Raw genomic sequence first — 25,715 nt, 5'->3', positions numbered from 1 at the left:
TCCAAAAAGCTGTTGTTTGTTAAATGGCATATTAAGGACCGCCTGCTGTATCTCAGGTTTGAAACCGGAGAACCTCAACCAAACATGTCACCTAATGTAATGCTAGTATTGATTCCTCCAGCTGCATCTACAGCAGACCTAATTTGATGGTTTGCGATGGCCTGACCTTCCTCTACAATTTGATGCACCCTTTATTGGTGTTCTTTGGGGAGATATTGCAAGAATTCCTGCATCTCATCCCAATGTGCCCTGTCGTATCTTGCTAACAGGACATGGGAACTTGCAATCCGCCATTGATTGGCTGCTTGTGTTGCTACTCTTTTTCCTGCTGCATCAAATTTATGGCTTGCTTTGTCAGGGGTGGTATTCCCAGAAGACGGACTATTGGCGTGCTTCCTGGCTGCATTGACCACAATAGAGTCTGGCGGGAACTGCTGCGAAATATAAATTAGGTCTGTTGGTGGAGGCTTATATTTTTTGTCAACTCTTGGTGTTAGAACTCCGGCTTTAACTGGCTCTTTAAAAATATCGTCTGCCTGTTTAACCATACCATGAAGCATTGTTAGACACTGGTATTGCTTATGAGTTGAGGATAGGGTATTGAAAAGAAAGTCCTCCTCTAGAGGTTCTGCATGCATTTGTACTCCATAGTATGCAGCTTCTCTGGAGATAACTTGGTTGTATGCTGTACCATCCTCAGGTGGAGATGGTCTGTTGGGATTCAAATCAGGATCGTTAGTTGCGATTGGATCTGAATTGTAGATATCCCATGGATCTAAAGTGAAGCCAGAATCACCCCTTTCTTCGTCTTGTGAGGCAGTGTGAGTGTGTGATGGTGGTGGAGTGAGAGGTTATGGTGAAAAGGAAAGTTGCAGTGAATGTAGTGGAGAAAGCTCAACAGGTTTTGGCTTTTCCTTTTGCTTGTAGATTTTTGCCGGTGGTGGGGCAGTATCCAGAGTTTCCTGGAATTCTAACTTCCTTTTAGTATGTGGAGGTGCAGAAGTAATTTTTCCAGTCTCTTTCTGGATTTGAATTCTTCTTGGTTTGCTGTCCATAAACTCCAGAATGGGTTGAATGTCCGATTCCTCCATTTGATGTTCTGAAACATGTTTTCTGATTTTAGAGGAATGTTCAGTAAATTTCTTGGGCACATGCTTCATTCGAGTCAAAAGCCCCGTTTCCTCTGTGTAGGTTGATTTTTTCGGCTCCGAAGTTGGACCAAGGTGTTTCGGCTCCGAAGCAGAGCATGCTTGTTTCAGATCCAATGCTGTGGGACGTCGACTCGGTTCGGAGGTGGAGGGTTGCATTTTGCAGCTCGATCCAGACACGGAAACAGGCGTGGTAGCCTGTTGAGGGAGAGCCCTGGCCTTTTTCGGCGTTGAAGCCCTTCGTGACTTTAAGGCGCGCAGGGGTACATAAAAAGCCATATGACGGATGCTACACAAGGGATTGTCTCAAATCATTCGAATGCTGTGCATCTATTGTAGGGGAGCTTCTTAACTGGAGAGGCGACTAAGAATACAGGCTGTAATCGTGCCAAAGGGTGTCATACTGTTGACGTGTGCAGGTAGCAGCTGAATAGAAAGACCTATAATTAAACTGTTAGTGATACTGTAAGTTTATACTATTGCACTGTATTTAATATTTAGAGAGTTGTACAAGGAAAGAGGGGATAAGAAAGGGATGAAGGTTTGGGAAAATAAAAAAAGAAGAGTATAATGGAACAAAAAAAGACAGTAGAGAAGGAAGTTATAAGTACAGTGCAAAGGAAGAAGGGATATCGCAAGGGAATCAAGTGAATTAATGTGTGAATATAGGAGGAAATTAAAGTGAATGGCGGAGTAGAAAGAAACAAACAGCTTAACAAAGCTTAAGTATAACGAATAGATCCAAGTGAGATTGTAAAATTGAAAGAAAGCACAGGACCAGAAGGTCACAGTACACACATCCCAAACCTAGTAAAGGACCACACATTTGCAGGTATCATCAGAATGCATCAATCACTACAGCCAAATAGCAAGCACCACAACCAGGCGAAGGGGTCCCGAACACATAACCTACCTACCCCAATCCCTACGAAGGGTCTTCATATGTTTGATTGCATCTTCTTTACGGTGTTTCCAGACTGAACAGTGAAAAAACAAAAGTGCAATGCCCCATCAACACAAACCCAATGCAAGCACTATGTTTGTGGAAAAAAGCCAAAAACAAACCCAGCTTTCCATAAGACGAACGCAGCCCACAAAAAGGTAGCAGTGTTGTATTTCACGCTATGGCCGACATGAGTATGAGCACGAAGGACAGAGACAAGAGAAAAAAAAGGAGTTTGCTCGCATTGCAGGGCACTCGAAGTTAAAAAAGAACCAATAGTACCAAGATCATGTCGGGAGCAACGGACGGGCATTAAGTTGAATCAAATAGTACTTGATCTCTGCTCCACACAGAGAAACAGAAATGATGCTAGGCATGCCCTGACGAATTACGAGGCTGTAAAGAAGAGTGCCACGCAACGTGAACGAAAGGCAGGCTCCAAGTCCTTTACTGAACACAACATAGTCTTGCAAGTGAGACACATGCACTAGAGCATGTCCTCGCAGGCTTGACCCTAAAACGGAGTTTGCTCGCAGTAAAGTATATCAGCAATCTTGTAATTATCCATATAACGGGGTCGGTCCACAAAGCAGCATAAAGGCGGAACGAACGCAAAGCATTTACCAATGACAAAGGATTTTTAAAAGGCAGGCCCACAAACGAGTAAAAGTGATGGGTGTGAGGTGGGGGCGATTAAAAGCCCATAATACTAAAAACAGGTCAGAAGCGCTTATGCGCTCGACCTAACAAGAGTAAGGGGCACACATATATAATAAAAAGAGACTGACTTAAAGCTGATCACTGAGGAACTCCAGAAGTCACAGCATGACATGTGGCCAAAACTCCATCTGGGGAAACTTAAATGCTATGACCCCTAAGTAAAGAGGATAACCTTGCCAAGCCTTTCCCCTCGATCCCCAAGTGAAATAGTCTCCCCATGAGTATATCATAAGACACAGTATCAAAGATGCAGCTGAGATAGAGTAAGATCAGCCCTGCAGTCTCACCCTTATCTGGGAACTGCCCAACATGTTCTGTGACTCCTAAAAGGACGGACTCTGTACTGTGTCCTGCTCTGAACCCTGATTGGGAGTTGTGTAAAAGATTTTGGGATTCCATAAAAGTAGAACATTTTAGACATAATGGTGAGCATGGAGATACGTCTCTAATCGGACCAAATATCAGAATCTAAATTAGGTTTCTTCAGAAAAAGAAGAACCATGACATACTTCCACTCCTGGGGGATACAGCCCTGCTGCAGTGAGTAAGTGATGAGTTTTATCAGGAGGAGCACAATGTCTGGCTCTAAGAGAACAAGCTTGGTGGGAAGAAGGGGGTTCTTCGGGAAACCCGATCTTATACACTGTGCCACATACACAAATATGGACAAATCCAGAGTATCCCACAAGACTGAGACCAAAGTTTTGATATCAGAAAGCGGTGGAGCAATATCTGTCTGAGGAGGATCTCCGCTTCCTCTCAGCAAGGATTGCTGAATATCCTGCACTGCCAGGATCAAAAATCTCACTAACTATTTTACAAGGCGTTCTAGGACAGTTATGAGTTGAAGCAATCTGATCAGAGAAGAAAGAGGCCCAAACCAATCTACATCAGCTATAACTCTTGAGTGTCAATTAATATTTGAGCTTAGCAGCGTATCATAGCCAAGTCTCCAGAGCCTCTCCACCCACGTACAGATCATTTTCATAGCCTGCAGATCCTCAGTATACCGTGGGGCTGCAGGGTGAAGCCGGCAGAGTAACTGATTTTTAAGGGCAAGATAATATCGAAGTATTTGTGCAACCACTCAGCCGTTTGAGGCTGATCGACCTGAATGTCTCCCCCTAGGTAAAGAATTGAATTCCTCGGCTCGCTGTTTAGGGTGCTGATGTCTAGCTTTGACTAGATCCTAGCCTTAGCCCGAGGTCTATTCCTCTCCCTAATAATGTAAACTGTTTGAGAAGACTGGATCCTGCAAGTGCCCTGCTTGGTGGGTGCGGGTAGAACTGAGAAGATTCAAACTCCGAGCTCTCCACTCTTCAATAAGAGACGCCTCCCATCTAGTATTGGGCACAAGCGTTTTTGTTTGAAGAAGCATTCAGTCACAAGCTGTCCTGTGAACTATCCCCTAGCCCAAAATGGACGAGGACAAACGCTCCAACCTCAGATTTTTTTCCCCAGAGTGATTGAGTAATATCAGAGGAGTGTAATGAAGTAATACAGAATAAATGTAGTGCGCATTGGGAAGGGAAACTAACAGAAATATCCTGGATTACTGCTCGCTTTCAGAGAGGAGGGAGAGTACATGTGAATCAACAGCACTACAGGCTCTGAACAGATGGTTACATGGGAAATCATATTTCCCAACAATAGCAAGTGTGGCTCTAGATACACGTTCTCTGCATAGATTGTAAAGCAGTTCCTCCCCTAAGCAGTGGATAGCGAGGAGATGATGCTGATGTTTAGAACAGAGTTCTTAGGGCTGTTTGGCAAAATAAAGATTCCAGACAGACTTCGATATTAACACTGTAGTGTTTCGTGAATGTGTGATGCTGACCAAGTAGCAGCTTTACAAATGTCTGCAACTGGAATGTTGCCTAAGAAGGCCATAGCAATTGCCTGTTCCAGGGGGAACGTGCAGTATCTGTTACAGGCAACATAAACATAGCTTTAACATGTTTGTACACTCTTATTCCATCTGCCGATACCACCCTTGGAAATGACTGTTTCTATGAAGGGTTTTGTAAAAGCAACAATGTTTTGCAAATGGCTTTGGTTCTGTCAATTTAGTATGTTAGTGTCCTTTTAATACAAAATGTATCTAATGCCCTTTCTGCTTGCGACCCTGGGAATGGGAAGAAAATGAGCAACTCATTGACTGGCTTATATGAGACGGGAAAACCACTTTTGGAAGAATCTTTGGGCTTCATCCTCAAACCTATCCTAACATACTTAAAGGGTTCTTCCACCGTTAGTGCTCACTGAGGCTCCTTTGAGAAAGAAGCAATAGCAAACAGGAAGACTACTTCATAAGACAGCAATTGTAGGCCATATGCGTGAGGTGTCTCAAAAGCGGCCCATCAATTTAGTTATAGATTCCAGGGTGGTACTGGAGGTTTTGTTCTTGGAATGGTCAGTTTAAGGCTCTCCGCAAAGGCCTTGACAATAGGTACTTTAAATAGAGAGAAATAGTTTCTGTTCAGCATGTAAGCTATCACTGCCACTATATGTAATGGAAAAGAGGCGCATGTCAAGCCTGCCTGAGGTCTGGATGTCTGTGCTTCCCCTGATGAAGAATAAAGAGATCCGGTCTCCCCATTAGTTTTCATGAAGATGCAGCGACTTTTCCCAGGATGCTTGTTCCCGGTCCAGGGAGGACCTGGCCTGGCAGTTCGGGCTGGACTGTTCCCATGAGGAACAGGGTCAAGACTGATTTGCATATGGCTGGGTCCGAACTGGGGTGGCATGGTGAGCAAAAGAACGATGGATTAAACCCAGATCTGTGACTGGGGGTGAGTGTTTGCATGGTCAGCACTCCGTCCATCATCTTTTTGTGCGACTTTTCTGGCAACATGGCTGTTTCGCCTATGTTGGTGCCACAAAGAGGGTCATTGATACCAGTTTAATTTTCCTCAACACAGATGGTATCAGAAATAGTGGAGGAAAAGGTTGGGCAAATATCTCTGACTAGATCACCCACAATGCTGTGCCCATCGACTGCTGGGTGTGGAAACCTGGAGGTGAAGTTTTGGCATTTCGTATTTTGCGTGTTGGCAAACAAATTGAGGGATTACTCCATTTGTGAAAGTAATTGTTAAGTATTTGGAAATTCATCACCCATTTGTGGACTTGTTGGTGCATCCTACTTAGCAGGTCTGCAAAACTGTTGTCCACCTTTGGTAGGCGTTATGCTAGGAGCAGAATGTGCTTGCAAATGACCAAATGCCAGATCTTCTAGGCTAGGACGGATGAGGGAGTCCACACCCTCTCTTCCTTCTCAATGTAATACATCACTGTCTGGTCTTCTTTTACAATGGCCGTTTTCCCCTCAAATAATTCTAGAATGACAGGGTCAAATGGAGGGCTGTCAGCTCCAGGTAATTGATATGACAACGCTATAATTCTTCAGTCCTTCTACCCTAAAAATTCAAGCAGTTAAGGTGTTCACCCCACCCCATGAGCGAGACATCCATGGTAATAGCCATCTCCTGTTGAGTGTCTAGAAAAGACCTGCACTGCAACACATTTTTATTGTTCTACCATAGAAGTGTGTTTCGGGTTCTTCAAACACCACATCCTTTTACTAGCACTCTGCTTGTGATCATTGCCTCACTAAACACTCCTGTATTGGGCGCAGATGCAGCCTTGCACGAGATATTATTATACCTATGTATGAAGCCACCATTCCCAGCAGTTTCATTACTGTCCTCGCTGTGCGAGGACGTGTTGTCTGAAAAACAGGCAGTAACCTTTGAAGGGTCATCCTTGCAATCATCATCTCTTGGTTTTGACAGGCTTTTCCCATTACAGAATTGAACACAACCCGTAGAAAAGGCTAGATCTGCTGTTGCACGAGATGCAACCTTTTGGCATTTACTCTGAACCCTAGCTTGTGAAACAGACAGCTATCTGAGTGCATGATTGGCAGCCAGTTTAAACAAGGGAAGACGTTAATGCTGTTTTGTCACAAATATGCAGTTATCACGGCCAAGCATTTGGTAAATACCACTGTAGTTGTTGTGACTCCAGAGGGTAAAACTTTAAATTGGTAGTGTTGCCCACTTACCAGAAAGTACAGGTAGTGGTGATGCGCTGGACGTATAGGAAAGTAGAAATGTGCCCTTTGGGTTGAGTGTGGTCATATGATCCTAGGTACATAGCAGCAGAATGCCTTCCTGCTGGGTAGTTCTTTTGAATTGCTTCAACATAATATAGCAGTTCAATGGCCTGAGGTATAGATATGGTTTTAGAGTTCCACCCTTCTTGGGGATGACGAAGTACAGGAAGTAGACTCATTGGCCAGGCTAGGCTGGTGTGGGGCCACAAGCTCAATTGCACCTTTGGTGAGACGAGCCGGTACTTCCTCCTGCAACAGTTTGATGCTTTTGATGATTTGCGTGGCAATTAAAAAGTATGTTTGGTGCTGCTATATAGAACTGTAAGCAGTATCCCTCAGTAATACCTCAAGAACCCATTTGTCACTGGTTATTTCCTCCCATTGTGGAAGGAATATTGGAAGTCTTCAACACTTGTTGTGTGAGTGGGAGCAAATCCCTGCTTGGAGGTAGAAGCGCCCTGTCTGAAACTATACTGGCCTTTTCCCTTGCTGTTACCATAATAGCCACCTTTTCCAAAAGCTTTGAACACTTGGCTGTCTTAAAAGGGCTGGTCTTGCTAATATCCCCGGTTTGTAAGGGGGATATTGTTTAAGAAGTGCTGCTTTCAGCATTTACGTCTGCAGGGTACCCCTGGGTTTGGGTGCTTTAGTGACCTCTTTAATAGTCTCTAGCGCATTGTTGACTTGAGAACTAAACAAATGTTCCTCATCAAAAGGTATATTAATGAGGTGTTGTTAAACCTCCGGTTTAAAACCAGACACCCAAAACCATTCATGGTGATGGAGAATGATGCTGGTATTTATCTCCCAGTAAGCTGTCAGCTGACTCAAGAGAGCAGCAAATGTTTGTACTGTTACAGATCTTTGCTTCCGATACCCTTTCCTGCCCTCTCTTTGGATGTGCCTCTGGAACGTACCTGATCAACTGTTCCATTTGCTCCCATTGAGCTTAGCCTAAAAGGAGAAACATGTAATTAGAGTGGATATCCTCCACGGAGTGACTGCCCTAGTTACCATTTAGCTCCCAGCATCAATACTTTTTCTCTCCATGTCTGGAGGAGTTACATCCCCGGTTCCCTGAGCACGTCACTTCCTAATTGTGTATACAATCAAGGAGTCAGGTGTAACATGCCCCGAATTGTAGGCAGGGATGCCTGGCACTAATCTGTACTTTTTCCACCTTAGAAGTGACAACTCGCATCTTTAAGGTTCTCTGAACAGCAACTGGTAATGTTCTAAAGCAATGGTAAATAATGGAGGCTGTTTTTGAGAATGTCTCAACCAAAAGGGCTCTAACCCTGTCTTGGCCTATCAGCAAGGAGGCCTCTTGATATCAAGAGGTCTTGGAGTGTCCAGTCTCGGGACGAAATGTCCAACTCCCTCAGGAGGGGGTGTTATATCTCCAGATGAGAGATCGATCGTGGGTGGTCATCAGTGTGGAGTTGAGGAACTGTGACTCTAAAAGAGTCTTTGTCCTGGGCCCCTTGACGGGCTACTGAGACACAGTGTCTTCATCAACATTAGAGGTTTCAAAGCTACAAACCTGAAGTATCTCTGAGTTGGTGTTAGTCCTAAAGGGACCCCGCTTTTGACTTCGGCCTACTTGATGTTTTTGGTGCAGAAGATGGCTGGTACACCAATGAGGTCCCGGCACTGCATGTTGTGATGGGCCCATGGGTGAAACCGTTGGTACCAAAGGGTCTTTTTATTTGTAAATGTCTGGCAAGCAGTGCAGGAGGGCTCCTCGTTTTCCAGAGACAGACAATGATGGCACATCACACGTTGATCGGACCACGGGCATGTCGTATTATACTTTGAATAAAACTGGAAGGGTGTTTTCTTCCTATCATCCTCCCCCAAGAATCATTCTAAACACCAGCTGGGTACTTTAAGGTTAAAACCTGCGGGCGATTCAGAACTGAAAACCGCCGTAGACAATGCTGAACGGTGATGTGTCTTCCGGTGTTGACCAAGGTCCTCAATGACAGGAGACAAAAGGGAATGGAAAATCAGACGGTCCTGGAGCTCGAGCTGGGCTTCCGAACCAGATGGTGGGAAAAATCTGAGGTTGATTCTTTGTCCTGGTGCATTGTGGGACAAGTGAGGGGTCACAGGAAATTTTGTGACAAAAAGCCCTTCAAAACAGCTTGAAAACATCCGTGCTCAACACAAGATCACATGAGCAGGCAGAGCATCAGCATCTACAAGTACATATGCTACGAACAAGAAGTTCATTCCTGGTCCTTCTCAGCAGTTGAGTGCATGAGTCTGAACTGTAAGCAGATCAAGAAACAAGCGCAGGATCCAAACTAAAGGCAGGCGTCATGGGGCTGACAAGAACAACATTGAAGAAATCCTGACATCCCTGCAGGACGCATTTTTCATATAAACATTCCAAAATAAATGATTTAACTGAAAACTCAGTAGAGACCAATTCTTGGCCAACGTCAAATGGAACAGAAAAAAAGGAACTGACACCAAAGAGTTGAGGTGGCTCCATATGTAGCTCTATGACATCACATCTAGGAAGGCACTGGAGTACAGCTGGAGCCACAGCACCACCATTTCGTGCAGGGAAGTCATTTTAACTTTTCCAGATCTGATCTGGCAACTTTGAGGATTCATGAGGAAGGAAATCATCAAGTAAAAGTATCCATCAGAAAATGCAAAGTTTGACTGTACTCTACTTAGCTTTGTAAAATGTGTACTATTAAAGTTCAACATCACAATCACGTGTCTGTTCCTAACTCACGCGATCCATCATCTGGTTAGTGAGAATTGTTGGACTCAACTTAGCTAAAGAGCTTGATGAGGTAAATATACAGCGCAGTTGAAACTAGGGTGTTATGGAACATCTCAGTTAAATAATTCGAGCTACAAGGATCGCCCTGGGCGACCACTACTCTAAGCTTTGAATGGAGGTCAGCCCATGCCTGCCTCCACGTTACAGTGTCACTCCCAACAAGAAAGACTGTTGGGAATTAACAAAAAAGGTGACACCACAACAAAATCTGCATGAATGGTTTATTTATGAAGATAAAACATTAAAACTGTTCATTGTACACGTTGCTCATGCGAAAAAAGCAAATGATAAATGTAAACATTTCTTTCATTTCAGTAGATAACATTTCTTTAAGGTGCCACTTTTTGGACAGTTGCTGCAAGAATACCATCCTTTAATGCGAGATGGGGTTTGGGAAGTTAAAATTATATACCATGTTGAGAAGGTTCTTGACAGGAGGATAGAAGGCAACCACACAAAAAAAACCTGCAAAGGAGGTTAAATGTGGTTGTACACTTATTTGCTTTGACAAACAAACTTGCCTCACAGTGCACATGTTCCATCTGGTTATCACAATGTTAAAGCGGTAGTCTAACCTCATTCACCATCTCCACCTAAGACACGCAACCACCCTGGCAGCATTTGTGTAGACTTATATCTTGCGTATCCGCAGCAAATTCTACTCTTTCATACGCCATTAGCATGTAACAAATATACCGAGCAAGGAATATGTGAACGGTGTCCGGCTTAGTCGATACTTTAAAAGAGAGAGGGGTGAGGTAGGTATTTTAGTCCGAACACAGCTGTAGATTTTGAAAGCAGACACTGAGCTAACGAATAATGAATACATCCTGGGCCTCTCAAACTTTGGAAGAACAGACAACTAAAAAAACCGCTAAAACAGTCAAATGGGGTTTTGCAAGTCTAACAAAGCAGGCAAGACTTTCCCTTTGTACTACACATTTTAAAGTTTTCTTATCTATGGATACTTAAAATGTTCCCCATGCAGAAACATTGTCGCTTATCAGTGGCTATGAGTTTCTATACCGTGGCTTCTTATAACTGCCGAGCCCTGATTGACTTAAGCAACTTTCTTCAAATGTACCCAGAAAAATATCATTAAAGAATTATTCATTGACAAGGAGCTTTAATAATTAAGCATTTGAAGGAAATGCGCCAATTGCTTGTTTTCCTCGTGGAACATGCACTTTCATCATAAGCTTCTGAGAGGATAGTTACCAATTAAAGGGTGTATCTCTACTATGGTAACTTTGCAGCATCAAGTGGAGATACGTCACAGTTCTTGGAAATGTAAAAGGAAGACCTGGGTCTTTGATTTCCCTGTATGTGTTAAAAAGCGTATGTTCTGAAAATGAATGTGAAGAATATTTCAAAATATGTTTTTCGAACCATATATGAAATCCTCTTCCCACATTCTTACGTGCCCATGCCAGGATGGAGAGAGTAAATTCGACTGGCAGCACCAAAATATAGGTAAATGCACGACCAGGTCACTGCTTCAGCCTCTCTTGTGAACAAAAAAAGTTTACAAGTGGAATTCAACGCAACCTGAAAACAAGTTACATTTAATTTAGCTCAGTTTTTTACAAGGGCGTCTCCTGTGTAGCTGATCTCATCAGACTGGATCAATATCTGTCCTGGGCTCTGTAAAGGAAAAGTATCATTCCTAGCACTGGAGAAGAGAAGGCGAGTGATACAGTGGGACAAGAATTGAACAGAGGTGATACAAGATAGAGCGAAAGTTTACCCAAGAAGAACATTTGAACCAAATATGCTGCAAAAGGCTTGTTGAAAGGGTACAGAAGCATAGGTGACGTGCTTTGCCTTGGTATCGGAGACCGATGACAGTTCTGTTTTAGAACTTTACTTTGTCACTCAATACTGTTGGAAGATGGAGCAGATTACTTTGGAAATGGTGATCAAGAAAGATCACTCACATGATATATCTACATCTGTAGTAAATGACTACACATCTGTTAGCAAATAGAACAGGCTGAAATAAGTTGCAGATATCAGATATGCAAAGAAAGCAAGCGAGTCACCAATCTCTGATTCCATTAAGACCACCATTGACCTGAAAACTGCTCCTTGGCATTAGCCTGTTCCAGAGGTATGCGCACCAGGGGAAGTGCCTGGCTGGAAAACATGGCATATCCCTTGGGAAAACAATATGTGAAGCAACTGAAAATGGGACGGTGGCTGAATATGGTACATGAGCAAAAACTGGACCTCGGAGTGCGGTGGGACAAACATCCACGCTCTGTGGGGAAAATGAAAGGTCATGAACTCACGGGTATTGTCAGCTTTGGCAAAGATGGTGACTATCTGGTAGTGTCCCACATGTTGGTACTCAAAGAGGCCTGGAAGTTAAAGCTGTGAGGCTAAAAACATCTGTTTAGGAAAAGATAAGAGGGGACATAAATGTCCAATTAATGGTGAAGCACGCAGTCAACGGTGGTTCTCACAGTCCTCTACGCAATAAGCATTAACAGGATCCTCTCAAACTGCAAACCAGTCTGAAGGGTTTCCACTATTTTGAGTGCTAAATTGAACATCCAGTGGATCCCTGGCATAGTGGGAACCTAACGGCGCTTAATATTTCAGAAGATTTGTCTTGACAATTATATAGGGTTAAGTCCATGGTACAAGTACTCTTCAGGTATCCGGGTGTACAACCTTATCTGGCTAATTTATAACATGCAACGAGGGTCAGTGGGTACCAAAATTTTACAGGCTGCCCACATTCCATCAAGCATTTGACTTCCACTGCCTGCAATAATTGTCATGCCTGAGTAATAAAAATCAGTGCTACTACAAAAAATGCGGTTTGACACTATGAGGAGTGAATTTATTTTTGTGTATCGTTAATGGTGGTTTGTGCTACCATACAGGGGGACAGACATTCTGTCAAACACCTTTCCTAAGACCTCAAAGTTTAGGCAACAGTATCCTTGCTCTAGAAGTGGATCTTATAGCAAAGGCTGTGATGTGTGACTTTGACAGACAGACAGACACACACACGTCATGAACTGAAACATCTGAAGGGCAGGGAGAAAAATTATACTCCAAAAAGGCACCGGGATAGCTAATAACTCAAGATGTAGGTTGCAAATTGGCGACAAGAATGAAGAAGTCGCAGATAAAAAAAATCTGCAACATATAAGGGGGACACAAATAGTTGAAGCTTTTACACGTTTATCAGTGCCAAAGAATTATCACATAACATAACGAAAAAACGTTCATTGAGATCTCCAAACGTAAAATGAGTGCAAGGGGGGGATTTAAGACTGACTGGTGTAATTCATAAAATGCACCTTTAATAAAGTAAACAGACTAAGGTAGGGGACGTGCTGCTCTAGTGCCTTTGGAGTACTGTGTGCATCTTTAAAACACAGTACGGACATATAGTTCCAAACGTTTTACCCTTCTGTACAACACAATCGTGTGCCCTAAGGAGGACTGATGAGGATTTTGCTAGATTTCCCATTCCACTTTGACTGTTCAACTGAAAGATCTATTACCATTAAAACAAGCGATGCCTGTGCTGGGTCCTAATGCTTACACCGTACAACTGTGGAATAAACCATTCTTTTTAGAGGAGTCAAATGAATGCTCAATTCTAGGCAATTAAAGGTTATACCACTGGCTTCAGGCTGAGGTGGTCTCTGCCTAATGTAGAAGGAAAATGTCTTAATAACAGCCTCACAGTGTGGCGGGAGAACACTGGTTTAACTTGTTCTGAACATGCACAATCATTATTCGACCCGCAGGTGGTCGACTGCCAAGGGTAACATGAAGTTGGGAACTGCAAGAAAGAACAGCACATCAAATAATACATTTTTTTCCTTCAAGCATTCCGCGAAGTGCAAAGGTGGCATGTGGCCACTCGGGCAAATCGGCATCCATCTGCAATAAGGCAAAGTGTGGATTCCTGCAGCACCTCCCTGCATGGTTGTCCAGGCAAGGCAGAGAGGATTGTCTTGGATCAGCACAGTCTTAGAGATAGTCTTAGCTCAGCCTAACTTGCTTTGTTTCCTAACCTGCGCATGAATACTTCTTAAGTTCACCCCACGTTGAATATGGGCAGAGTTTAAAAACAAGTGAACAAAACTGAGAAAAACCGTTAAGCAAAAATGTCCATTTGCTTAAAGTGAAGATTGCCAAGACGTGAGCTCTGCTGTCTATCGTCGCAAACCAAAGAAGCCCTCACTTGAATGAGTGAGTGAGGAACTGCAGGATGGAGAGAGATGGGAATCTTTTAGCTCCAGTCACCGACAAGAAACCGCTTACATGTTCCAGGTCATCAAGTTCGTCTCTCTGCACTGGACAAAAGTCACAATTCACCTACAGAGGAGTTTACCAGATATGCGACTCGCAGTGTGTCATTTTAATCACTCCCACGCCGCCACCCAGTCGCCGATAGTTCATTCCACCGTACAATCTGTGGGGACAGAAAGCGAGAGTGTAAAGAAAGGGATTTCTAGAGCATGCGTTTCTCGTCCTCCTTGGCATTTGCTTCTAGATTAAATGAACACTATTTTTAAAACATATAATTTGTTGGAATAATGTGCCAATTAGTGATTTTCTACCAAAGGTCAGCCACAATTATCCTTCATTTACAAAACGTTAAGATTCTTTAGGACAAAAACCTGCACTACCTGTGCCTAATGGTCTTCATACAGTCCAGTTGCAGCAGTTAATTGTAACAAATAAATGTCATCACTAATCTACTGTAATGTATTACAATTCTGTTTTTACATTAGTCTTGAAAATGCAGTATATTCTGACAGTTTGTCTACAAGTCAATTTAAAAGATATGCCCTCCAGAACGAGTCCTTGGCATGTTTTTCTTTATGTTCTTTCTTTGGCAAGACATTAATGATTGTATTTTTTAGGTAGCGCACAGCTGATGTTCAACAGAAAAGAACAGAAAGCACTATGCTTACTACCAGCATCTTAAACAATAAAGCACTCTTTGGCACTCCAGCTGGATTTCTGTGGTTCTTCGGATGCAGTAAATTCCAAATGTTTTTGAATTTGCTGCGTAATCAGCACATTTTAAACAACAAAAGAAGGTTTCTCGGTCCAACATATCAAAACATAATACGAAGCTGCAGGTGGAATTCAACACAGCTCCTGCCACTTTTACCGGGTTAACTTTAATTAGCCGTTTCCTGTACCGGCAACGAAGAAGTAAAACACATCAAGATGGTAGAACTTTTGCTTTTCTACTTTAGTTCTTTAAAGGTTTTTTGGGAGTTATGAGGGTAAGTAAAGGAAACAACTTGTGATGTATCTTTCGTAAAAGGCTTAGTCCTATCAGTTTAATAAACAAGTGCTCTTTTGACATCTAGACTATGAAAAGCTTGTTCCACTACAGACTCTGGGTGTGGGAAAACCACTAGCAGTTCTATGGTTTGATTTAAGTGGAAACTAGAGACCACCTTAGGAAGAAACTTGAGCTTTGCCCTGAGGACTACATTGTCTGAATGGACCTGGAAAAGAGTTCTTCCAGAATAAGAGCTTGTAGCTCAATGAGGGAAGTGATAGCTACTAGGAAAACTACCTTTCATGATAGCAGCCATAGTGGACATGAGTATAGTGGCTAAAAGGGAGGTCTCATATGTCTGGTAGGACAATGTTAGGGTTTCACACCTGGTGGGAATAACCTGCTTGAGTCTGTCCATAAAAGCCTTGATGGCAGGGACCCTAAAAAGGAAAGGGAGGTTTCTTGTCCATTTTGAAGGTAACTGGCAGTAGCCACTAAGTGAAGCATAATGGAGGTGTGTGCGAAGCCTGATTTGTGAATGTGGATCAGATAGCACACAATGACTACAGCTTGAAGAGGGGCTATATGTCAAGGAAGACAGTAGTGCTCAACCCTCTTCCATCTGGCCACCTAGCAGGCCCTGGTTATGGCTCTATGCACCTCAGTAAGGACACCCATACATTCTGAAGGTAGAATGAGATACCTAAAATCTAGGATTCAGGAACCAGATTGCAAGATTGAGCTGTTAGCGGCTGGGGTGCCTGAGCATGCCCAGATTCTGTGAGAAAAGATCTCGACAGCTTCTCGTGTCATACTAGGGACAGTTTGAGGAAGGTGCTGAACTGGGGCTGTCTGGCCTAGGTTGGGGCTACTAGGATGAGAGTAAGGGATGTTTGCAGAAGCCTTTAAACTATGAATGGAATAAGTGGGAGAGATGGAAAAGCGTAGGCAAATATCCTTGACCAATTCATCCATAGTGCATTGCCCAAGGACTGTGGGAGTCTGGATGCGCAGTATGAGCATTTTGCGTTTTCTGTGGTGGCAAACAGGTCTATATGTGGAATCCTCTAATGGTGGAAGTATGGGATCAGGATTTTGGGGTGGAGTTCCCACTCGTGGACTTGTTGATGCATCCTGCTGACAAGGTCTATAAAGATGTTGTCCAGTTCTGGAATGTCCTCTATGAGAGGATGGACGCCAAATGCTCTGAGCTGGAGCCCACAACTGAAGGGAGTATGGGCTGCCCTGTTTCGATAGGTAAAATACAGTGGTTGTGCTATCTGTCTGGACTAAAACCACCATGTATTGAATGGGAAGTAGGAATGATATGAGGGCTAGCTGAATTGCTATTAATTCTGGGTGGTTCACGTGGAGGCTCTGTTGGTCAGGTATATACACGTGTTGTACGGTCAGCTCTTGAAGATGTGCTCCCCAACCAGTGAGAATGTCATCCGTTTCAATGGCCATGTGCAGAACTGGGTCTAGAAATGACTGTTAGGATTTCACCACAGCACAGAGGGTGGAGTACGGCTCCAGATCAAAACTAGATCATCCAATTGACCCTCTGGCAGTGACCACTGTGTCGCTGGGCACCCCTGCAAGAGACATGTGCAACCTGGCATATGGGGAGATAGCAAAGAAAGAGGTTATCATCATGCCTAGTAGGTGCATGTCCTGTCTGACCGTTACTTGGCGATCTGGCTGAAAAAAAGGAAGCAGCCCTTGGGATGTTTAGAGCCTTGCTGGAGATTGCTTTCTTCACACAAGAGTAGATTATGGATCTTAGAAAGGGTTGTACCTGCAGTGGTTGGAGGTGGGACTTGAAGACATTGATGGTAAAGCCTAGGCTGTGCAGGGGATGTATGGTGGCCGAGGTGTGTGCTAGGTACTGCTGTTGTGTTGCGCTCTTGATCTGCCAATCATCCAAGTAAAGGAACACCTGGATGCCGCTCTTTCTGAGGTGAGCGGCAACAACTGCAAAACACTTTGTAAACACCCTGGGAGCTGTGATCACTCCTAAGTACAGCACTTTGAATTGATACTGCTGACCACTTACCACAAACCAGAGAAACCATTAGATGTGCAGGGTGGATGGGTATTTGGAAGTAGGTGTCATTCAGGATGAGGGGCAGTCATGAAGCTGCCTTGCTGCAAGATAGGAATGGCTTTCAGACAGGATGTATTTGTTGAGGTGTCTGAGGTGGAGGATGGGGCCTAAGGGACCGGTCCTTCTTTGGAATGATAACATATAGGGATTAAACCCATTTACCCCGTGCTGTAGGGTCATGGGTTCAATGGTCCCTTTGGTCAGCAGTGCACCCATCACCTCTTGGAGCAGACAGTGATGTTCAGGGTCACTTTGACTCTGCAGGGAGGAGGCTGGAGATGTTTGGTGGTGTACTGATGTATCACTCTGCTATGATATCTAGAACCTTCTGATCCTAAGTGATTTCTGCCCACTGGGGCAAACATCCATGCAACCTTCCCTGCGCAGGTGGTGAGTGGTCAGGCAAAAGGTAACGGAGTCATTACTTTTGGGGATGCACCTTTCCCCCTGCTTGTATTGCTGTGTATCCATTAATCCCTGTATTAAACCCGAGAGGGTGTTTGCTGTTGCTGCCGCCACTTGGAGAAGGATGCAGATACCTCTAGAGTGGTGGCTTCGGCTCAGTCACAAAATTGTGAGCCGCAAAAGGAGCCACTGGATATGCAAGATACCCATAGCTTTGGCAGTTTTAGTATCCTTCTTGATGTTTTCCAGCATCCGGTCAACTTGTGGGCCGAACAGATGCTCGCCGCCAAAGGGCAAGATGCTGTTGATCTTCTGGATGAAAGCCAGACACATGCAGCTGGGCATTTCTGCACATAAGGATACTTGTATTAATGCCCGAGCAGCGTTGTCCCCAAGGTGCACCTGATGTTTGTATTGGGATAATTTGCCCCTCGGTTACCACTCCTGATCTTTCTTCCTGTACTGGTCCGGAAGGTGTTGCAGCACCTCCTCCATCTCATCCCAGTGGGAATGGTTATACCAGGAGAGTAACCCAACACAATTAGCAATACACCAATGCTCAGCAGATTGGGTCGCTATCCTGTTGCATCTATTTTCTTACTCTCACATCCATCCCCCATGCCCTGTTAATTTGCACATTTCTGTGCAGTATGCACCACTAGGGAATCAGGTGGTAGTTGTTCCATAATGTATGAATGAACAGGGGCGGAAGCCTTAAATTTTTCATACATCCTACATGCAATGACTTGCACCTTGACTGGTTCCTTGAAGATGTCAGGGACTGGCTTAAGCATTGGGAGGTACTGCATAAATCTGTGTGTGGTAGAGAGTCTCCCTGAGCAAATCTCCTCCTCAGGCTGTTTGTCATTCTCGACTTTGTGGTGAGCAGCTGGCCTCTGCAGCACCTCGTGGTATGCATTAGTGTTGCCCGGAAGGGAAGGCTCAGCCTGATATAGGTCCAGATCCATATCACCCAGGAGGTCCAGGTTATAATCATCCCACGGGATGATCATGGGGTTGGGATCAAATGGTGCATTATAAGGGTCATAGAGAGACCTAGAACTATCCTCCCAAAGCTCTGAAATATGGGAAACCTATGGGGATTCTGGAAAAGGGTTCACTGGTAGTCGCAGGGAGGGTGGGTGTGGGCGCACTGGAGAGGAAAGGAGAGAGGGAGGGGGTGAAGTGCGAGTTGGAGGTAGCTGAGGCACATCAGGTGGAGGTGATAGACTTTATTGTGGCGCTGAGGCTGTTTCAGTGTTAGCTCTGAGGTTGGATTTATGGCCTCCTCAAAGGTCAATTTTTTCTTTGGTGTGACAGTCTTTTGCCTGTTGGGCAGGCTTGGCCACAATTCGCCCAGTTTCAAGCTGAATGTGGATTTGTTGTTGCCTGGCATCAAGCTCCCTATGGAGGTGTTGAAGGATAGACGGGATTCAACGCCCAACAATGTATGAGCGTTGACTCTGATTCTGTGCTTACTACGGCCTTGCGGCAGTGGTGGACCAGAAGCCTCATGAGTGGCCTGTGAGCTTGATGCTCAGCTTCCAAGTGCTGCTTAGGGATGATTGAAGGGATATTGGTACTCACTGCGGCCACACTTGTAACCGGTCACTGTGTGGGTGGAGGTTCGTTGTTGTATAGCTATTTTAGTTAGGTTTTAGACACGTTGTTTTAGCTATCTAGGCCTGCTGCTGTGCACTTTCACCCTATTACAGTTTACACGGAATTGCTTTATTTTTCTAGCAATAGCTTCATTTGCGGCGCAGTTTTATTTCTCTCTGTCTTATTGTTCTTTTGCCTAGGAAAGCATTGTGTTCCCAGGAGGACATATAGATCACTTTGTGCTTTCTCCAAGGCTAGAATCAGATAGGGTTGCCGACAAACGTGGTATGCTGGGTCTCCAGCATTCACAGAAAAACACTCATATGTGGGGACCATTTCTTAGAATGTCAGCTGTTTTATTATAAAACACCCCTTTGTCCCAGACACGTTAGAGGGAGGTTCCAGCCAGACGACCACAACTATGCTGATTGATGCAAACTTTGCTATAGCTACTTGTTTAGACTGCTGAACCCTGAACCAGAGGAGTATGGTGCCTTTTTAGACCTCAGGCCTTCTCCAAGTATGAGGGATGATGCACTCCCAGGGGGAAACCCAAAGGGCAGATTAGGCTTAGCATGCTGTGCTCATACTCAGCACAGGCGAGGGGCTATAGATCCATTCCCCAGTTTAGACAACATAGTAGGACTGTTTTACATTTTTAGTCACATGCCTGCTCCTATTGTCTTTTATTATCCTCGTTATTGCTATGCACCTGCTTTTATCCAAGATGCAGATATTTTAATAAATGCTTATTTAAATATATTCTGCCTCTGTTGTCTTTGCCTGAGTAAGATCTTGGTAACTAAGAGAATGGGATGCGATCTGATGTACCATGATTCCCTGGGGAGTCTATCTTACCATGATCTCCGTTGCCACAATCATTTCAGTAAGAGATGGGGCACTGCTAATTAGCCGGAAACCCCGGATTAGGCAGACGGGTGTTACCTGGTGTGGAACTGTACCCAGTACACACAACCTAGGTGATCCTACCGCCCAAATCCAGTAGCCTGATTACCCTAATGAGAACCTACGTGACACGTTGACCTGAGAGTCGTAGTCATCCTAACTCCAACTGAGCTTCTGCACCAGAAGCCTCCAGAAGCTGCTTGGCTTTAGTATCCTGTTCCTCGAACAGGTCTGGGGTATCTTCTGATCAGTGGTGCGCCACGGATGCCAACGCGATCCTGATTATACCTTAAAGTGATTTGGCTCGGAAGGCGAGACACACTAAACAACAGCCTTCTTGATGATATAGGTTAGACAGAGGTTGAATACCTGATGTAGGTCTCTCTCGGGTACTTCGATCAGCTATCTCAATGGAGTTCTTTCCAATACAGGTACATTCTTTGGGGCAGAGGAGTGGCTGAAGGCCTGAAGTTTCTGGTGGATATGTATGGTTTCCTTTTAGAAATCTGAATTTTCCACAGAACTGACATTCATTCTTATCTGCATTTATCGGTCAGTGTGCTGCATAACGTATGTGTTCTGAATTGCATAATGTGGTCAACCTGCAGCATAATGTGGTTCTGCTTTGCTGCATAATTCCAGGGCCCCCGTTTGTTGTTTCTGATAAGCTTATAGTGGAACGTTTTTCCCTGCAGAGGGGTTCCTAGACTAAAAAATGGACGAGGCCCCAAAACATGGTTTGGGGTACTTTACACCACAAAATGCTCATTTGTGGTTTCAGTCATTTTAATAAGTTTAGATTTTGAGGTTTATAATGTCACCTGTGCTCTATAGCAACATACCACACAATAGCCAATCCATCCTGTGAGCTTGTACATGCACTGCAATTTTTAAGCCTCTCTTACAACGACTTTTGGAATGACACACAGTCTACCAGGTGTGTGAGGGATTAGGGAAGATGTGTGGTCTGCACCACAGTGTGGAAACATGATTAACCGTGGCTTGTCAGGGCAAGGCCAAAATAGCAAAGACTGCAGACCCACGTGGAATGTGCTACATACCCAGTGCTCCATTAATCATTCTTCACTTGGCCACATCCTTCCGCCCCAGCCAAGCATGTGTTGCAGAGGATGGTGTGGGGCTCCGATGGAGTGACAGCTGGCTACATGAGCAAATTACAGGAGTGGAGACCCAGCCCTAACAGGCTATGTGATCGAGACCTGCCTGGTGGGCTGTGTTACAGGGAAGGCCAGACTTGCCTGGGGCTCTCAATTGTGGCACCAGGATCCAGCAGGTCAGTGTTTGCCCAGGCGGACGTGCAGGATCTTGGTTAACCTAACAGGCCCCTCCTACTCCTGACACTCACTCATCTCACATTACCCATGAAGCGTGGCCACAGGTCAGGAATTCCAACATCTCTTTTTCCAGGCCCAGCTGTGACACTCCACAACCAGGGCATCTGGAGGGGTAGGCCTTCTGTTGATGCATACATCAGTAACTAGTCCTGGGCTCCTGTCTGGAGGCCAACATTGAGGGTAAGGAGGGGTAGTGACGAAGTCAGTTGATGGATGCATTCCTTAGCAGTGCAAGACTAACAGGAAGATTGCCATGCCCTTTTTGCTTCATGGCCATTTGCTGTTCTTCAGTCAGGGGACTTCCCCCATTGCCTATTTAAAATTCTAACTGCACCCATTTTCTGCGGGGGGGGGGAAAGAGAGAGAGAGAGAGGAGAGAGAGAGAGGAGAGAGAGGAGAGAGAGAGGAGAGAGAGAGGAGAGAGAGAGGAGAGAGAGAGGAGAGAGAGAGGAGAGAGAGAGGAGAGAGAGAGGAGAGAGAGAGGAGAGAGAGAGGAGAGGAGAGAGAGAGGAGAGAGAGAGGAGAGAGAGAGGAGAGAGAGAGGAGAGAGAGAGGAGAGAGAGAGGAGAGAGAGAGGAGAGGAGAGAGAGAGGAGAGAGAGAGGAGAGAGAGAGGAGAGAGAGAGAGAGAGAGAGAGAGAGAGAGAGAGAGAGAGAGAGAGAATGTGTGTGTGGGGGGTGCAGAGTTAGACTGGCAGCCTCTTGGTTGCCAACAGGACCATAAAGTGTGCTTGAGAAGACAATGCTGCCTCACAAGGCCTAGGAGCATACAATGGTGATACTACAGGTGCCTTCAGAGAAGACAGAACACCCAAACACATACTGTCTGACTTTCCCTGATGCTGAACTGAAAATGCTAGTGGCCTACCCTTAACTGGAGGTAACATCTGTGGCCAGGCAGGATGGGAATGTGAAAGCATACGTCCTGCAAGTCCAACGTTACCATCCAGTCTCCTGGGTACAGGGCAGCAGGACCTAAACTAGTGTGACCATTTTGAACTTATCCTTCTTGAGGAAGAAATTGAGAGGGTGAAGGTAAAGGATAGGACGAAGGCCTCCTTTCTTTTTGGGCACCTCAAAGTTGTGGGAATAACAATCATGACCTGCTGGTGTCAGCACCCTCTCCTCTATGACTCATTCAGCGAACAGAGCTGACACTTCCTGGCGGAGAAGGGACAGACAATCCTCTGTTAGCCTGTCGTAACTTGGTGGCACGGGAGGAGGGGTAGTCATGAAGAGGACAGGGTAGCCCCTTTAGATGATTTGCAAAACCCACCTCTCCAATTGTATGGACTGCCAGTGGGGCAGGTGATGGTGAATCCACCAACTGGGTGGCAATGATGGTACAAGGGTAGGTTAGGAGGGTCTAGAGGTTGTAGCTGTCGGGGGCCTGAGGGAACCAAATGGGCCGACCCCTTGCGGCCCAACCTACATGGTCTGTGGGTACCGTGCCCTCTGCCATGCAGAGACTGGGAAGCATGCGTGGTGCAGTGGCTGGGAGGGTAGAGGCGCGCTTGGAAGCAAAAAAGGAGCAAAAGGCGGATTGTGGGTGATGAGGGGGTAACAGAAAGGCCCAAGGACCTGGCCATAGCTCTGCGGTCCTTAAAGCAATGTAGCGCCGAATCTGCCTTGTCTCAGAAGCGACAGGTTTCATCAAAGGGCATGTCCATGAGTGATGCCTGGACATACCCAGAAAAGCCAGTCGCCCTCAACCAGGCATGGCTCCATAAGGCCACCGTCCATGAAACTGCCCTGCCTAGTGAGTCGGTGGGTATCCAGTCCACATTGTATTGTGAACTTATCTGCTTCCCTCCGATCAGCAACAGCCTGAGAGAGCAGGGCCTGGTGATCCTCCAGGACCGATCGCAGCACCTGGGCAACCATACCCCACAGGGCATGTAAGTAGGGCCCAAAAGGCATGCAGTGTTTCTGAACTGCAGTGCCAGACTGGTGGAAGAAAACAATCTTCTTTAAGGTGTCAGGCCTCTTGGATTCCCTCCCCGGGGGTGTGGTAGGGAACACACCAGGGAAGTAGAGGCTTGGACAACCAAGCTCTCTCTGAAGGGTGTGGAGTAGGGAGGTTTGGGGCCCCCTGCAGTAGGAAGCTGGTCGCAGGCAATCGTCCTGTCCACAGGAGCCCCTGTGCTGAGCTTGGACCAGGTGCCAAACAGGACGTCCGCGAGGGCTTCACTGAATGAGAGTAGCGACTCTCAAGGGGACCCTCCCAGTTGTAGCTCCTCTGTCAAGACATTAGTTGCCCTCAGTCGCAGTCAGAACTAAAGGTCAAGGACCTCAGCTGCACTCCACACCACCATTACAAAGGATGCTTCCTTCTCCGTAGCCATGGTAGTTGTAGAAAGCAGGTATCTGGAGAAGTGTCCAGTCCACTGGCCTTACACAGATCAGCAACTACTCTCACTCCTCCCTGAGCCTTAGGAAGGCACAGCTCCAGTTGGCACTGGAATCTGCACCTATTGACACCCTACCAGAATAAGGGTGGTGCTGCCAGCACCTGGATTATCAACATCAGGACCAGAGCTGGGAAAGGTCGATGAGGCATGACCTGCAGCAGACTGGATCCAGGATTGGACCTGAGGGGTCCGACTGGTGCAGAGGCCAGAGCAGTTGGTGTGGAGTCAGTAGGGACCCCTACCGAAAGATGAACTTTACTAAGAAAGCATGAGTTTGTTGGTTTGGTGTAAATCATTTTAGGAGTTTTAGAGATATTGCCATTTTAATAAGTTACAGGGCAGACTATGAAGTGTTACCACTTTTGTGTATCTCAGCAGTTTTAATGCATGAGTCCAACTCATGTTAATCACATTCTGAAATGTCTGATAAATGTGACTGGCTGCAGAACGGCTCTGAATTTTTTTTCCACCCACCTTGAAACGCCCCAGTCACATGCTGTGGAAAAACTATGAAATACTATTACACAGCCAAGAGGGCCATCCTCAGAAATATCACACCCCAGAGGAGTACAGGGAGCACCCAGGTGTGGACAACGCAATTATTATTCCAGGAAATAGTACTTGACTAACGAGTCAAAAGGAGATCATGCAAACCGTTTTAACAAACATATCTGTCCACCGTTTTGTGAAACATCGTGAGCCATTTATGACTTGCGAGTTTCACAAAGGATTAACAAACAGGCAGCTTATAGGGCAGAGAGATAGGGATGTGTACGGAGAGGGGCCACAGATCAGACTGTGTGCTGAAATCAGGATGCTAAGATCAAAGGCTGAAAACTGAGAGGGAAGGCAGATTGCAGGGTGCACGCATCAGTGCCTGGTCACAGGCTAGGCCTTGCCCAAAGCATGGCTGAAGGTCCGGTGCAGTAGGGGTTGCCGGACGGCCAGGGGTTGAGTAGAGGGTCTGGCTAGGGTTCACTGCTAAAAGAGGGTTGGGCACAGTAACATACGCACTCTATTATTAGAGAAGCTTTTTGGAAGAAAAGCCCAATTTAACCAACACTGCACTTTTAAGGATTTACAGTCTTCCACTATCCCATCATGCTGTGCCATTGGTAGTTAGGTCAGTTCGTTTTCAGGGAACAGGTTGAATTCTGGGTATAATGAACCCAAAAATGATTGGTTAATTTATCACAGGAAGTGCGAGGGTTGCTTTTAACTTCTGATGATTCCCCTGGAGTGAACCATGATTATAGCCAAGTGACTTTTCTTTCTTCTCTAAAAAATCTTTAACAGTCACATGCGCTAAATAAAATAGCAGGCTCTTCCAAAATAAGAAGCAGGGGAATAAACAAGGGCTAATGTGCTTTAAACAAAAACGTTCCTTACAGCTGCCTAACTTATCTGACCATCTGCCCAAGAATGAGATGAAGGCAATTACGGCTTGTAAAAGTAAGGATAGCTCTCAAAGTAGAAGCTCTACATATTTCTGAAACAGAATCATTTTTCATGTGAACGATTACCTTGCTCCCAATTTATACTCAAAGGCATTTTCATAGGGCACAAAAGTAAGTCTAGAGTATGACCGGGCGCTACACTGATACCAGTGGGGTAGAGGAGAGGGCTCTCGAAATAAAGTCTAAAACCCTGTTGAGTGGGTGTGGGGAGGGACTATTTGTCATGGACGGCATTTTTGATTTTTATTCCATATATCCCTCCTCTAAATTAGGCCTCTAGTCTCTATAAAAGATAGAGACTAAGATTATCAGGTGTGACTACTAAATCAGAGTTATCACCCTCTGAAGCTAGCCTGGACTGTAAAACCAGAAGACAAGGTTTTGAATCCCTGCCTCCGTTTGCGACTAAACTGTGTGCTCTTGAGCAATCTTTCTCCTGCTTCAGTTTTTTGTTGTTGCATGGATTGCCAATA

At 45.2% G+C, this 25,715-nt stretch overlaps 1 protein-coding gene across 1 annotated transcript in view; it reads right to left on the bottom strand.

The window, feature by feature from the left end:
- Positions 1 to 9,938: 9,938 nt before the first annotated feature.
- KLHL20 (kelch like family member 20) overlaps positions 9,939 to 25,715 on the bottom strand; it is a 155,424-nt gene continuing 139,647 nt past the window's right edge. Inside the window, exon 12 of the mRNA XM_069232038.1 lies at positions 9,939 to 14,172. Within this exon, the coding sequence (XP_069088139.1) occupies positions 14,088 to 14,172 (85 nt within the window). The 3' untranslated portion in view covers positions 9,939 to 14,087. The remainder of the gene's footprint in view (positions 14,173 to 25,715) is intronic.

The sequence above is a fragment of the Pleurodeles waltl genome, chromosome 4_2 (assembly GCF_031143425.1).
Source record: "Pleurodeles waltl isolate 20211129_DDA chromosome 4_2, aPleWal1.hap1.20221129, whole genome shotgun sequence".
NCBI lineage: Eukaryota > Metazoa > Chordata > Amphibia > Caudata > Salamandridae > Pleurodeles > Pleurodeles waltl.
Note: the sequence above shows the minus strand (reverse complement) of the source record. Positions and strands in the feature narration are given on the sequence as shown.